Source organism: Pseudogymnoascus verrucosus (genome assembly GCF_001662655.1).
Source record: "Pseudogymnoascus verrucosus strain UAMH 10579 unplaced genomic scaffold scaffold_69, whole genome shotgun sequence".
Classification (NCBI taxonomy): domain Eukaryota; kingdom Fungi; phylum Ascomycota; class Leotiomycetes; order Thelebolales; family Thelebolaceae; genus Pseudogymnoascus; species Pseudogymnoascus verrucosus.
Genome location: NW_017263720.1, coordinates 86,973 through 101,186, shown reverse-complemented (window position 1 = coordinate 101,186; position 14,214 = coordinate 86,973). Strand labels below are relative to the sequence as shown.

General features: G+C 50.6%; 6 protein-coding genes across 6 annotated transcripts; 3 read left to right on the top strand and 3 right to left on the bottom strand.

Annotated features, from left to right (window-relative positions):
- Positions 1–50: 50 nt before the first annotated feature.
- ZRG17 (Endoplasmic reticulum zinc transporter) lies at positions 51–1,776 on the top strand. Its single transcript, XM_018279186.2, has 2 exons — positions 51–513; positions 574–1,776. Exons 1-2 carry the CDS (start codon positions 184–186, stop codon positions 1,669–1,671), a joined length of 1,428 nt encoding a protein of 475 aa, XP_018125798.1. The 5' UTR covers positions 51–183; the 3' UTR covers positions 1,672–1,776.
- On the bottom strand, positions 1,683–4,061 carry VE01_09776 (uncharacterized protein). The gene is made up of 4 exons (XM_018279185.2): positions 3,598–4,061; positions 3,453–3,548; positions 2,661–3,390; positions 1,683–2,599 (listed from the first exon to the last, which is right to left on the bottom strand). Exons 1-4 carry the CDS (start codon positions 3,610–3,612, stop codon positions 2,019–2,021), a joined length of 1,422 nt encoding a protein of 473 aa, XP_018125795.1. The 5' UTR covers positions 3,613–4,061; the 3' UTR covers positions 1,683–2,018.
- A 241-nt stretch (positions 4,062–4,302) lies between these two features.
- Positions 4,303–7,428, top strand: MGM1 (dynamin-like GTPase mgm1). The gene is made up of 2 exons (XM_018279184.2): positions 4,303–6,767; positions 6,821–7,428. Exons 1-2 carry the CDS (start codon positions 4,424–4,426, stop codon positions 7,264–7,266), a joined length of 2,790 nt encoding a protein of 929 aa, XP_018125794.1. The 5' UTR covers positions 4,303–4,423; the 3' UTR covers positions 7,267–7,428.
- VE01_09774 (uncharacterized protein) lies at positions 7,395–8,865 on the bottom strand. The gene is made up of 2 exons (XM_018279183.2): positions 8,199–8,865; positions 7,395–8,130 (listed from the first exon to the last, which is right to left on the bottom strand). Exons 1-2 carry the CDS (start codon positions 8,685–8,687, stop codon positions 7,786–7,788), a joined length of 834 nt encoding a protein of 277 aa, XP_018125793.1. The 5' UTR covers positions 8,688–8,865; the 3' UTR covers positions 7,395–7,785.
- A 302-nt stretch (positions 8,866–9,167) lies between these two features.
- VE01_09773 (uncharacterized protein) lies at positions 9,168–9,794 on the top strand (the record flags this gene model as incomplete). Its single annotated transcript, XM_018279182.1, has 1 exon — positions 9,168–9,794. One exon carries the CDS (start codon positions 9,168–9,170, stop codon positions 9,792–9,794), a length of 627 nt encoding a protein of 208 aa, XP_018125797.1.
- Positions 9,795–9,820: 26 nt separating this feature from the next.
- Positions 9,821–14,213, bottom strand: VE01_09772 (uncharacterized protein). Its single transcript, XM_018279181.2, has 2 exons — positions 10,172–14,213; positions 9,821–10,122 (listed from the first exon to the last, which is right to left on the bottom strand). The coding sequence occupies exons 1-2, from the start codon at positions 14,064–14,066 to the stop codon at positions 9,872–9,874; spliced, it is 4,146 nt and encodes a 1,381-aa protein (XP_018125792.1). The 5' UTR covers positions 14,067–14,213; the 3' UTR covers positions 9,821–9,871.
- Position 14,214: the final 1 nt, after the last annotated feature.

Here is a 14,214-nt window from a genome sequence, read left to right as displayed (position 1 = left end):
CGCCGCTTCTCGGCAGTTCGATAACCCCACGGTGGTTGTGACCTTGCGCATGCAACCTGGCGACTTTGTTTATTACATTGACCTTTCACAAGTCGCCAAAGGTATCGCATTTACCTACGGAATGCTGCAGATATTTCGAACCGCAAACACCGTTCCTTGCTGCCACGCATAAGACGAGCAGCAATGGCTTCGAATCTCCCAATCCCCCAACCGCCACGGACCCCAACGCCGCCGACTCCTAACCCTGAGGAGGAGAGGTCTGGCCTTGGTATCTATGGTGGTCCCCGACCTGTCAGTTCGACGATATCTTTCGATCCGAATTCTCTTTCGCCCATGACGGATACATTCCCTCACCGGTTTGGATCAATGGCTACACCTATACCATCTTCTGGAAGTATCGGTAGCCCAGCGACGAGCAACGATGCCCAGGACAGTGATAGTGGTGGCGCGCCGGCCAAAAACCCCTTCAATTTTCAAACCCAAACATATACCATGGCACCGGTTGCTAAATCTGTGAGTTGACTTTGGTTGGGAGACCGGTTTGAATGGGCGGACACAAACTAACACGAATAGAATATTGGACAACGGCGTGGCCACAGATACAAGCATAGTAGCGTTTCGACACAGCACCAAGTATTTTTAGAGCCAGCACCGAGAGCCCCGTTGGCGCTGCCTGCATCTCTACCCATACCCACATTCAAGGAAGCATGGCAGAGCATGTCCCGCGAGCAAACAACTCGACTGGTGTGGTGCCTTTGCCATGCGCTCGTTGCAACATACGTGGTATACAGTGCCGCTGGATCCCTTGCCCTAACAGCCCTCTCCCATCTCATTTTCTTCGATGCTATAAGTGCAACCATCTGCGTGGGGGTCGATGTGTTCTGCAACTTTGAAGCCTGGAAGCGAAGCTCCATACGCCACCCGTTTGGCCTGGAACGCGCCGAAGTTCTAGCCGGCTTCGCCATGTCCGTCTTCTTGCTCTTCATGGGCTTCGACCTCATCTCTCACAACCTCAAGCACCTCCTTGAGTCGCTTGGCACGCACACCCCTCATCACCCACACACCCACGAACGTGTCTCCCCAGGGTCAGTTGACTCAGCTGCCCTTGCAGCAATCGTCGCAACTCTCGTATCGGCGATCGGGCTGAAGAACCACGCGCGCATCTCACACGCTATGCGGTTTGCTTACATCTCGTCGCTGCCGTCGGTGCTCTCCAACCCGTCCCACTTTTTGACCCTCTCATTTTCTACCGTCATGCTCGTACTGCCTCTCCTGTCTGTGACGCTGTACCTGTGGCTAGATCGACTTCTTTGCGGACTCATCGCATTCTCGATGTTCTTTCTTGGCATTCGGCTTGCCATAGCCCAAGGTCTCATGCTTCTGATGTCATACTCAGGAAAGGGGGTGGATGAGTGTTTGCATGAAATCAGCACGGAGCCGGAAGTGTGTGCCATTGAGGAGGCGAAGTTCTGGCAGGTTCATTATGGGCTTTGCATGGCGAATCTCAAGATACGAATAAGGGGAAGCAGGGCAACGGTTGATGAAGGCCGGATGAGCAAGATCAGGGACCGGATCTCAATATTGGTTAAGAATCGGCTTGGGGGAGGTTACGGGAAGGGTGGAGTTAAGTGGGAGGTCACGACACAGTTGACTCTAGATGGGAATCTGTAATATTAATTGAGTATATTCTATAATTCTGTAGAAGGACTAGAGTGTGTCAGCCGCTCATTGGAGAGGACACGTTTGAAATGATTTGAAATGATAAAACAGAGGGTATGAACATAACACCATGTTTTCCTTCCAACCATCCATATCTTGTGCCGAACTACATGGCAAACTGCCAGATTGACTGTATCTCCCTTATTTGCAGTGACAATACACGCAAACCGAAGACGTTTATCCGCCATGAAAGACACGCCACAAAAACTCCAAAGCCCCATGCCTGTCGACTTTCCCTTGCGAACCCTTGACAACGCGCTAAACATAATCAAACAAAAGACGCTTCAGAAAAATATCCCTCATGACAGCTCCGGGAAGTACTGTGTAATCTTGGCAGCACTGCCATAGTTTGTTCTATCCGGATTAGGGCTTGTGTTTCCACTCCCTAATCGCCCTGACCTCTGTGACTGCGACCCAAGAGACTGGTAGTCTTGGTCTGCATCTCTGAGAACCTGGGGATCAATCTCTATCAGGCTGACCCGCTTCTTCTTGATGTTTCCCTGCTCCTGCGGCCTTGATGGGTCTCTGCCGGATAAGACTGGCCGGTACCCGCTGTCACTTGCACTCTCAGGTGAGAGAGATCGCACGGATAGCCCTGACATGCACTCATTGAGCCGCGAAACAGGAAGGGAAACGTGTTTGTTGTAGGACTCCGAAGGTGAAGTTGCTTTGGAGGTTGAAACGGATGACGGTGTGGATGTACCAGTTTCCGTGCAAGGCTTGCTTGTTGGGTTTGTAGTGAGACCTTTTTCGGCGACAAACTGTGCGGAACGCTTATGAGCGGGATTTTGACTGTAGTTCTCATCGATAATCGGATGGACCATGACAGTCTGGTTATGGATTGTGAGAGTCGAATTGGTAGGAACGGTTACCCAATTGTCTGGATCCTTGTTAGATGCTGCTTTAAGCTAGATCTGTGCACACTGGAAAGGAGAACATACCTCGTTCGAAAGTCAGTGGCTCGCTGGCAACAAGCACAATGTCGGCTCCCTTATCACGCCTGTCCATTTGGAAGTTGCCCTTCTTCTCGTCGTGCCACGTCGATCCAGATGAGTAGTATAGACTTGCAGCTTCATCTGTCTGGCTACTCACATACCGCGTGCAAATAACACTGTGGCCATCTGTGACAGCGAAGTTTAGGAGACTGCGAGTGTCCACCTTTTCTTCTACGATCAACTTTGGTGGGACTTCTGCAATGAACTGGTTGATGTCCTTGATAACCTTCAACATTGCCTGGCGAAGGATGCCTGGTCCAAACCCGTGCTCCGGAGGATTGCTTGGGTCATGACCCATTCGCTCTAAGGTGTCAAGGTAGAGAGCAAATGCCCATTCGCTGTCGGTACCACCGCAGACACCCAGATACCATTTATCGGCCAACCGCTCCCCTAACCGACGCTTGATGTACTTCCAGGCTCCTAACCCTCCATTATGCATCCACATCAAGCTTCCATGACGGAAAGGGTGGCAGTTGTCGTCACTGAGAGAGCCTTCCGTCGTGGCGCGAACATGGGCGAATATGAGTGGCGAGGCAGTCTTTGAAGCAATGCGCTGGAGGTTAATGCAGTTCCATGCGGGGATCGTCGATGTGAAAATGCAAGGTTCCGGGCCTAGCTTCGGGTCTGTATAGTATCCAATTCCAAAGCCATCGCCGTTGTGAGGTCGACGAGTATCCTGGGTTGAGTCAGTTTTGCTATCTACAGAATTCGGTGCGTTATCGGAACGGCGAGACATACCAGCCGCAGCCTGGAATCGAAGGACTGTGTGAGGATCGAGTGGGATGGATCGAGGATCAATTTTGACAGTAAAATCTCATCGCTTCCTTTGTAGACCTGGTCTAGAGTTAGTGGTAGTTTGAGCTGTGCGACGGAGGCAACTCACCAAAAAGCGGCACATGGCTGACCACGGTGTGCTGAGTTGATCGGAGGTATGAAGATCCAAAGTCAATTGCCAGCAGACTTCGATATATGTAGGCCTTGCTGATGTAGTATGAACTTTAATATAGCGGTGAGGGAATTCCAATCTCTCTGCTCATGGGTGGCTGTGTGAGATGATGGCGCAATCGATGCTGTGGAAGAGATAAGGGAGGAGGAAGAGGGAGGCAACAGTCGTAATAAGAGAGTTATGGAAGTCGACGTCGCGGATGTTTTGCACAGGGAAACAAACAACAGGTGGGAATGGCGACGAAGCAGTTTATGGCGTGATTGAGACAGTTGTTGAGATAGAGGGTTGGGAAAGCTTGTCTTGTAGGAGAGACAAAATGTGTTATCAGTCACACAAGTTCAACGCCTGTTCGTTTCCCCGAGGCTGGCCATCTTCTCAGCCTGGTGGTTGTCTTCCCGTTGGTAGACCAGGGAGTGCTTGAAGGGGCTACCGTAGTAAGCTTCCGCCCCCAAGCAACGATAGACGATGGTGTCATGTGATTATCTAACGTTCGCCACGTCCGACCTCCGAGGCATATACAGTCACGTGAATTTAATGTGCAGTACGAGTACGAGTGACCCTGGCCAAATCTAGCTTACGTAAGGCAATCTTGTAACTCAAGTGACGGAGGGGAGGCATCATGTTAAATCATAACTGTACATAATTTAAGATCGACCTCTCCGCCGCTGAACCCCGATTGCGAAACATATCGACGTGACTAGATATAGCATTTATGGCATAGAAGACTACCACCTTCTCGAAAACTACTGGTGCCACTTTCGCAATGAGCGGGAGGCTCCTGTCCGCCCGTCTCCTGCCTTTGGCGCGACGCGCCGCAAGCCAGAATGCGCGGCAATTCCACCACCGAGCCAGTTCCTCTGCCGGTGGCCTCCTTCGATCCGATGCTGCTGTACGTGTGGCCAGGCGCCGCATGTGGCCGTTGGGCTACAACTCGATGCACAACTCCGTCGCCGTCCGAAATGCCTCCTTCGCCCGCATTCTTCCCAAGCTTGTCCTGAAATTCGCGAGGATACCGGCAATGTTCGGTGGCGCAATGATAGCAGGAATTGCATGGATTCAATACCAAGCCGCCCAGGCCGGAAACTATGCTATGGATGTGTTTCAGCAGACGGCTGATACTGTTGGCGGAATAGCGGGATCTCTTTTCGGCACGGTGGCAGGCACTGCCGAGCAGATGAAGCGCGGACTCGAAAATACAAAGGAGGAATTACCAGAAATGCCGGAATGGTTACAGAAGGTGCTTCGGATACATGAGGAAATAGGAACAGGGAAGGGTGGATCTGGAGGGAAGGGAGGAGGCGAAGCACCACAAGAAGCCCGCGTCGGTGCCGCTGCTGCTGTTGCAGGCTCTGCTGCAGCATATGGATATGGCCAGTCAGATGAGGAGGATGATCGAACAGAGCCGGAGGCTGCAAGGGATGACCAAATGATGGTATTGACGAAGAAGATGATCGAAATCCGATCTCTCCTCCAGACAATTGGTCAATCCGAAGCTCTCATACTGCCATCGATTGTCGTTATCGGTTCGCAGTCATCAGGGAAGAGTTCCGTCTTGGAAGCGATTGTGGGGCACGAGTTCTTGCCAAAAGGATCCAACATGGTTACTAGGCGTCCGATCGAGCTGACACTTGTCAATACGCCCGATTCTATGGCCGAGTATGGAGAATTTCCAGCACTTGGCCTGGGGAAAATAACGGATTTCTCAAGCATTCAAAGGACGCTTACGGAGCTTAATTTGGCCGTACCAGACACCGAGTGTGTTTCCGACGACCCGATACAGCTGACTATATCGTCACCGCATGTCCCGGACCTGTCACTTATTGATCTACCCGGGTATATTCAAGTCGTCGGCCAAGGTCAACCTTTGGAACTGAAGCAGAAGATATCGGATCTATGTGACAAGTACATTCAGGCTCCGAATATCATTCTGGCTATATCGGCTGCTGACGTGGATCTTGCAAACTCCACTGCGCTGAGAGCGAGCAGAAGAGTCGATCCTAGAGGAGAAAGGACAATTGGAGTCGTCACGAAGATGGACTTAGTTGACCCGCGACGAGGCTATGACATCCTCACCGATCAAAAGTATCCGCTTCGCCTCGGTTATGTGGGTGTCGTGTGCAAAGCTCCCCAATCAGTTGGTCTGTTTAAGAAGGGCAGTGCCAACATCACCTCGGCCATCGTCAAAAACGAACATGCTTATTTCTCGGCCCACCCAGTCGAATTTGGACCAGAGAATGGGCTGAACACAGGGACAACGACTCTACGCAAGAAACTCATGCAGGTACTTGAGAAGACAATGGCGTCTAGCCTCCAGCATACAAGCGATGCAATCCACCAGGAATTGGAAGAAGCTACATACGAGTTCAAAGTCCAATACAACGATCGACCATTATCTGCTGAGTCTTACCTTGCAGAGAGTCTTGATGCCTTCAAGCATTCGTTTAAGGCGTTTGCCGAGGATTTCGGACGGCCCCAAGTCCGAGAGATACTCAAAGATGAACTTGATCAGCGGGTTCTTGATCTCCTGGCCGCACGATACTGGAACAAGCCCATCGAAGGCCTCGAGGCGCCGGTCGCAGAGCCAAGCGTCCTTGCGGATCTCCCAAAAGCAGACGCCGATTCTTTATACTGGCACCGCAAACTCGATGCATCAACGTCGGCAATTACGAAGCTTGGTATCGGACGATTAGCGACCACTGTTGTCGCCAATGCCATCCAGGCTAATGTCGATCGACTCGTCACCCAGTCTACTTTCTCACACCACCCCTTTGCACGCCAAACAATCACAGAAGCATCATCGGGGATACTGAATGAGAGATTTTACAGCACTAGCGATCAGGTGGAAAACTGCATCAAGCCATTTAAGTTTGAGATTGACGTTGAAGATTCCGAATGGGCTCGTGGCCGAGACAACATTACGCGCGTATTGAAGAGGGAACTGGTTGCCTGTGAATCAGCACATAAGGTTGTCGAAGATAGTGTTGGTGGACGAAAGAAACTCAAGGATGTGATGAATTTTGTGGACCGTGCACGCAAGAACGAGATCCAGGTGGATGGGAATGGTACCGGCGGCGCTGGAGGGTTCAGTGCCGCACTGATCAAGAAGGGTAAGTCGCATTCCGTATTTATGCTGTACTTATAGCTGACTCATTTATTACAGGCCAAGAAGCGGTATTCCTTCGAGATCGCGCCGATATAATTAAGATGCGCCTCATGGCCGTTAAATCTAAGCAGTGCGCATCCCTCAAGAACAAGTATTATTGCCCTGAGGTGTTCCTGGATGTGGTCGCATCGAAACTCACCCAGACCGCTGTCCTCTTCTTAAATGTGGAGCTACTGTCCGAATTCTACTACAACTTCCCGCGGGAGCTCGACACTCGTCTCGGTCGCCACCTGTCTGATGATGAGGTCCAGAGATTCGCTCGGGAGGACCCCAAGGTACGCGCGCATTTGGAAGTTATCAGACGGAAGGAGCTGTTGGAGCTGGTCCTTGAGAAGATGGAGAGCTTGAGGGCGCTGGAAGGTCGGGATAAGAGGAGAGAGGCAGCTGGGAGCAAGATGAAGGGGGCGGAGAAGGAGAGGAGCAAGGGATGGGGGCTGTTCTAAGAAGTAGAAACGGTGGTGGTTGCGGAATTATATTCCCTTTCGATGAGGAGTTTGGGTATTTTATTTGTTGTATATGATATCACTCTGTCCACTCTTGGGAACGAATCCAGAGATTAGAAATGGGAAGGCGCTATAATAATGGAAACAGATATGATGTTCTATAAAATGGTGATTATCTATGAGCCAAAGGCTGAAAATTGCCCAGGCTGAAATCTAAAACAAGTGCGCAGCGCTAAATTGGGATCATATGGCACAAAGATCAACAATGCTTCAGCACCCCCTGCTCAATCACTCACAACTTCTCGTAAATAGTTGTTATGAAGATGGTGGGTGTCACCACTCGCCACCTGATCAGTTGAAGTTTAGCAGTAAGTACTCTTACAATATCTCAACTCAATATCTAACTTGCTCCCCGGCACACGACTGATGCGCCTCGAAGCGGACGTGATTATATATTGGACGGCGTTTATTGGCGATTATATGTTAAATATAACAGCGCCTGTGCAGTCTGTCGGAAGCTTACGCAGCCTCTCCTTCCGCATCCAGAAGCCGGCTGCTCTCGCTGTGCTCGTTCTTGCCCGCTCCAGGATATAATATGTAATGTTGGATGATGAACATCGAGTCAAATATGAGCGATGAATTACCCAAGGAGAGCTTGACTGGGTTCCCAGTAACCCCAGACCAGTCGCGCTGTATGTATGAATCGATTCCTAGTTGTCCTAGTGAGAGAAAGCCGCCGATAAGATCGAGGAGGATTTGGTGGATCGACCAGCCGTGGGTGGATTTGTTGTTGTAGTTGGTAACTAACTGTGGTATGTATTTGACGAGGGTGACGACGAGTTTGACGTATGAGATGGCATATACCTGTGCATTTCGATGAGCATTCGCCTCTACTGTAAACCGTATCCAGCTGCTAATAATAGGAAACTCACCACATCGATCCCCGCCCAGCCTGTGACTACATCATCGCCTGGATAGCTCGCCACCACAGCTGCCACGGCCCCAACTCCTATAATACTGCCAATGAAGATACCCATTACGGTTCTGCCTACCCTTTCCCTCCTCCTGCCCCTATCCTCGAAGCCCCAGATCTGTGGGAAATACTGCGACATGGCGATGGCACTGCATATCGTCGCGTGGGCGGCGAACGCGACATCGTTGAGCTTCACCGTCGGGGTGAGCCCGTGGTTACGCGCCGCATACTGTCGTCGAATTTCAGGGGAGTAGAGGAAAGCGGCATTTGAGATGAAGTAGGCGGCGAAACCGAGGATGTTGATCGCAGGGAAGTCAATAGTAGCCCCGCTCGTGCTCCGGCGATAGTAGTTGAGCAACGGTTGCGGGTAGAAGGAGAGGGACCAGGAAATAAAGTATCCCCATCCAAAGATGTAGCTCAAAGCAGGGAGAAGCAACGAGGCCGTCATGGTTACATGGCGGCAGGCCCGATATTGCAAAATAGGTTGAGTTTGCGATATTGTTTATATATACATATATACGGTGTAAAGGTGTCAGTCAACGTGACTGCCGAGACCGGGACGGGGCTAGCCGATCATGGGATTAGCGGATCATGAGATTTAGCCTATCATGGGTCTAACCGTCATGGGGCCGCTGCAAGGTCGTGACATCAACCACGCGTATCTCAGGTAAAACAAGGGCTCCACGCGGTAAGGCGATTTAGAATCTAATCATATCTCATATCTCATATCAGATCTAATCAGATCAAACGTCACTTCAAAAACGTCAATATTCCCGATTCAGTCCACAGTGACGACGATAATGACGGCTACTACCGCCTCTCCCTCAACTGCTCTGTAAGTGTCGCTTTCTTCCTCCATATTGTAAGTTTTTTAAGATTTCAATATCTATGCTGTGCTCTCTCACTTTACCTCTTCTTTCCTTTCTCTATGGCCAACATCAGCCTTCCCTTCCTCGCTTTCCCAGGCGAGATCCGCAATCGCATATATAATCTCCTCCTCGTGGTGCCTCCGCCTTCTACAACTACAGCGCTGGGAGAAACACCGCCAGTTCACCCAGAGATCCTGCGAGTAAACAAACAGATCCACTACGAGGCACTGCCATTCCTCTACGCACATAACACCTTCATCGCACATCCCATTCGCCTCTACAACTTCCCCCAGCTCCGCCGATGGATCGAACCCGTCCAAGCGCCCCACCTCATCTCACTTATCCGGCGTTACCACGTTTTCGTTAGGCTAGAGTGCGATGCAGGGTTTTCTGCTGAGGCGGCGACAGACGCGTTTAGTGGGATCGACGAACTGACAGTCGAGGTCTTCGAAAGCCAGTTTAAGGGTAGTGGAAACGAGGTCTTGAGGCTGTTTGAAGGCGTGAGAGGAGTGAGAAAGGCACGGGTGTTTGGAAGTATTGCTGAATGGCCCGAGTATGTAGCTTGGCTTCAGAAAAGGATGATGAGTAAAGAGGGAGGCGAGTTATTGGGATCGGGAGGCAGGAAAGGCATTGAGGATTTAAACCTCTGTCCTCATATGTCCGAAGCAGTGCAAGTAACCGCATGAGGATGAATCAACGAGAACATGAAAAGTTATGTAGTTACGATGTATATACCAATGTATAATTATCAAATCTTTATCCTCTATTGGTCCATGCCGTCTAATTCCACCAACCGGGTCACGATCGCAACGACCTCGTTATTTGAGAGGTCCATCTCTGGCTCATCGATCTTCTTCGCGAGCACATCGTCTAACATGCTCCTCAGCCTACTGACCAAAACACCAATTCTCGCCCATCCACGGAGTCTCAACCATCCATCCACGATAAGCCCGCGCCCAAGGGTATCCAAAGTGATTGGGCCTGAAAACAAGAGTGCAGTATATGAGTTAAATGCTGTAACATATTAGCATTAGTTCATCTGAAGGAACTTTATGTGACTTACGTGTCAAATCCCTAATAAATATCTTGCTTGTCGCCATCTTGTTGAAATAACTCATGTATGCCGCATTACCTGGGAAGGTCTGCGCATCAAACATCGTACTGCTTGGATGCACGAATACCCGACCATTCTCCTGATTGAAGTATTTAATGGTACGCGCCTCTGGGTCCAGCTCTACAGCTCCACTAACGGACTGCGCGAACTTTTTGTCTGGGAAATCAATACGCGCCAACTGCGGGTTGAATGCGCCAGCAATCAGCGAGCGGAGCAGGGCGGCGTTTGAGTTGTTGTGGTTTAGAGTAGCCGAGACTCGGTAGGGGATAAAACCAATCTCACGGAGAGATGAGAGATATTGGGTGCGGTTGGAAGCAATATCAGACAGGGTTTGAAATGACAGGAAGTTGTCGCCGCACCAGTTGCGAACCTCGCCCTGGCGGATGCTGCGATTGCTCATCATCTCGTCCCATTGCTCAAATGCATGAAGATCGCCTATGAGATCGCCTTGATTGCCAGAAAACTTTGCGCGGGCAGCCTTTGATTCTTCGCGCTTATCCTGTGGAGATACAAAGGGGCTTTTGAGGGTGAGGATCGCGGCAATGATTACGGAGGCGTCTAAGCACCCGAACATAGCACCGTAAACCATCAGCTTGCCGCATCGAAGATCTGACGGTATCATAGACAAATGCCGCCCTAAAGCTGTAAGGTCATCTCCATCGAGAGCTCCCATACGGCCAAGGAGGTCGATAGCACCATCCACAGCGAGACTCTCCGGTGGCGTCAACGCACTCGCCAGGAAAGCAGCAACCTCTTTGATACCCATTGCGCGCACTGATAAGCATAGCTGCTCAAGAGGTACACGACGAATTTCCGGTTCTGGCCTTTCAGCCATCTTTGTCAACTCGGCATTGCGTGTATAGAGCTTGTAACACTTTCCAGCCTGGACACGACCAGCACGACCACGCCTTTGCTTGCATGCTGCGCGTGACGCCCAAACCTCTTCTAACTTTCTCATGTTGTTGGAAGGATCATAGCTAGTTTCTTTTACCCGACCAGTATCTATGACAGCAACGATGTCGTCGATGGTGATGGATGTCTCTGCCACATTTGTTGCGCAAATGACCTTCCTTTTTCCACTAGGCGCATGAGGGAAGACCCTTCGCTGTTCAACAGACTGCAATGAGGCATGGAGCGGAAGGGCATGAAGGTTCGGGATTGATCGTAGGTTGTCCAATGTTCTGTTGATTTCAACGACACCAGGAAGAAAGATAAGAATTCCACCGGTTTGTTTCTTGTACGTCAATTCTGCGTCAATCGCCCTCACTGTCTGGCCTATAAGATCATAGTTGATCCTCATGCCAATGCTTTGAATGGCGCTTCTTACGTCAGAGTCCATGCCCTCTGTCTCCTCGTCTTCATCTCCTCCTCGGCCTCCGCGACCAGTGTTAAAACCAGTCATTCGGATAACATCGTCGAGGTAGTAGTCTTCAACCGGGTATGTTCGACCGCTGATTTCAATCCTTCCAACCTTTCCATCGCTTCTGAAGTAGCTCTCAAACACACCAGCATCTAGCGTGGCACTCATTAGGATCAACTTGAGGTCCTTCCGCTTCCGTAACACATCACGAAGGAGTACCAAAAGAAAATCTGTATCCAAACTTCTCTCGTGAACTTCATCGATAATGACATGGCTTATATCCGCCAGCGACGCAACAACATCATCGCTGCTTCCACCTGATGTCTGCAACCGACGAAGCAGCACACCGGTGGTAACAAACGTGATCTTAGTCCTTGGAGACGACTTTGACTCTCCTCTAATAATGTATCCGACCTCTTGGCCGACGACACCGCAGCGCTCATCACTCACGCGATCAGCCAGGCCCAAAGCCGAAATCCTTCGAGGTTGCGTGCAGATAATCTTTGCAGTTTCACCTAGGGCCCTCCCATAAAGGTCATCCAAGATGAATTGCGCGGACTGAGTTGACTTTCCACTACCAGTCTCTCCAGAAATAATGGTGACTTGATGAGAGTTGACGGTATCAATTATATCCTCTCGCATCTCCCACGCCGGAAGTGTTCTCCTATCTGCAATGCGCGCCTGAAGCTTGGCATCCGTTTGCCTTCGCTGCCACTCATCTTTACTCCTAGGATTTTCAATCCATCGAATTGGCGGAGGATGTCTTGTTGTCCTTGCTCGTTTTTGCCTATTAGGTGCACTGACTTCACTTATAGAAGACGCTGCCGCCGACACTTCCCTGAGCTTCCCAGGCCTTTCTACAATACCGTAGAAGTTTTGTTCAACCCAGTCGACGAGGAAGAAGATCATTCCTTCCCCTAAGAGCGTCTCGGTACAATGGCTGAGGGCTCTCTTCATTATACTCAATCGTATATAAGCTGGTAGAGACGCGACGATAGATATAACCGGCGCAGTTTGTGGGTATTTTGTTGACCTTCGAATCAAGATTTCTGTATCAACTGCTGGATTTCGGCCCCTATTGGCAGGTTGAATTTTGATTTGGCAGACATTCGGGGAAGGTCTGGAATATTTATCACCAAAAACAGATTCGAGGCCAATTTGTTCCTCTTCCCATATCTCGTCTGGGTTCGCATCTGGATCAGACCAGTTAGTCGACTCGGATGGAGTAGCAGTGTCATCCTGCCCACTGGCCATAAGGATGTTTTGTAACGCTTCTGCCGCCTTCCCCTCATCTCCTTGGTTTAACTCTAGAACTTGCTTGCAAAGATCAATCGAATACCCGGCTTCACCCAGGCGCTTAATGATGCCTTCTTTTTTCAGATCGGTGCTTGCCATGCTAATACCTGCCACATAACCTTCAGGCAGTGCCCAACGCGGTAGATCATCTTCAGGGACATGAATAAGGAGCCATTCAAGAGTCTCCTCGCGGTCCTTGCATTCAAGTACTGCCTCTTCAATATGACTTTCTCGAAATTCGAGCTGTTTAAAGTCTTTGATAATCGAGTGCCTCTGAAATTCAGACATCTTGTGATCATGCGGATTCCAAATCGTATGTTTCCGAATGAGCTCCTCCACTTTAGCTCTCGCCCGTTTTCCCATATCGACCTTTGGCACCTTCATCCAGCCTCTGTGTATATTATGCGCGCCGCTCCCTGCGCCACCGGGACCTCCACTTCGATGAGTGAGACTAACGCCGCCAGGAGCTCCAGGAGTATTCGCCGCCTTTTCGCGAGCAGCGTCGCGTTCCTTTCGTTTCTTCTCCATAACCGCTTTCGCCTCCTCGCGCTCCCTCAGAGCCGCAAACGGATCCGCTTCATACATCCACGCTTTGCCTTCCTTGATATCCTCCTTTTTCAGCACCTCGAACTCCCCCTTCCACAAATCCCTGTAGTCTGGAGGCAACATCATATGTATATTCCGCATGCTACACACTCGAAATAGTCCGTACGTTGCCGCAAAGTGTCGAGCTTCGAGCGCGGTTGGTTTCGCCGCAAGGTGTTTATGCGACGGAGGCAATTTGAACGGTGCCAGGCTCACAAGCTCCTGCGTCTTCGGGTTCCTCGCCTTCAAAATAACCATCGAGGAGTATCCTTCCGAGGTCTTCGACATTGTATATTCAGGCTTCTCCCACCTCTGCTTCTGGCAATGCTCCGAGAGCATATTCACAGGTAGCTTCCCCGTCCATGACGCCCCACCAATAAGTTTCTTAACATCCGGTCTCTTCGGCGCCTCTCCCAATATATCCGGCCCAGTCGCACCAGACGGTCCAGCCTGCGCATTCGTCTTCCTAGGCTTAGGCTCTTTGTCCGAATTCGAAAACACGATGAAGCTGTCGTCTGCGCCGGTCGCAGCAACAGGAGTCGTCTTTTTCGCTCCACCACCCGCCCCGGGCTTTGGCCCTTTCGGCTGCCCCTTTTTGACCATTGTAGGTCGATTGTATTCGGCAGGTTCAGCGATCCATGTGTTGTGGTTCCTGGCGTGGGGCTTTGGATGCGACTGGGAGATTTTTTTGAGGGGTGTGGCGGGACCTAGAAATGGACGTCATCCCGCCACGGCTTATCGGTGCGCTATC

Bases quoted from the DNA above. Each gene is read 5' to 3' on its own strand.
- VE01_09776 (XM_018279185.2), bottom strand. The intron at 3,391-3,452 runs GTATGTCTCGCC...GACTCAACCCAG, and splicing joins TCGATTCCAGGCTGCGGCTG to GATACTCGTCGACCTCACAA. The intron at 2,600-2,660 runs GTATGTTCTCCT...ACAAGGATCCAG, and splicing joins GCCACTGACTTTCGAACGAG to ACAATTGGGTAACCGTTCCT.
- MGM1 (XM_018279184.2), top strand. From the start codon at position 4,424: ATGAGCGGGAGGCTCCTGTCCGCCCGTCTCCTGCCTTTGGCGCGACGC. The intron at 6,768-6,820 runs GTAAGTCGCATT...CATTTATTACAG, and splicing joins TGCCGCACTGATCAAGAAGG to GCCAAGAAGCGGTATTCCTT.
- ZRG17 (XM_018279186.2), top strand. From the start codon at position 184: ATGGCTTCGAATCTCCCAATCCCCCAACCGCCACGGACCCCAACGCCG. The intron at 514-573 runs GTGAGTTGACTT...TAACACGAATAG, and splicing joins TGGCACCGGTTGCTAAATCT to AATATTGGACAACGGCGTGG.
- VE01_09772 (XM_018279181.2), bottom strand. From the start codon at position 14,066: ATGGTCAAAAAGGGGCAGCCGAAAGGGCCAAAGCCCGGGGCGGGTGGT. The intron at 10,123-10,171 runs GTAAGTCACATA...AATATGTTACAG, and splicing joins ATTTATTAGGGATTTGACAC to CATTTAACTCATATACTGCA.
- VE01_09774 (XM_018279183.2), bottom strand. From the start codon at position 8,687: ATGACGGCCTCGTTGCTTCTCCCTGCTTTGAGCTACATCTTTGGATGG. The intron at 8,131-8,198 runs GTGAGTTTCCTA...CGAAATGCACAG, and splicing joins GCTGGGCGGGGATCGATGTG to GTATATGCCATCTCATACGT.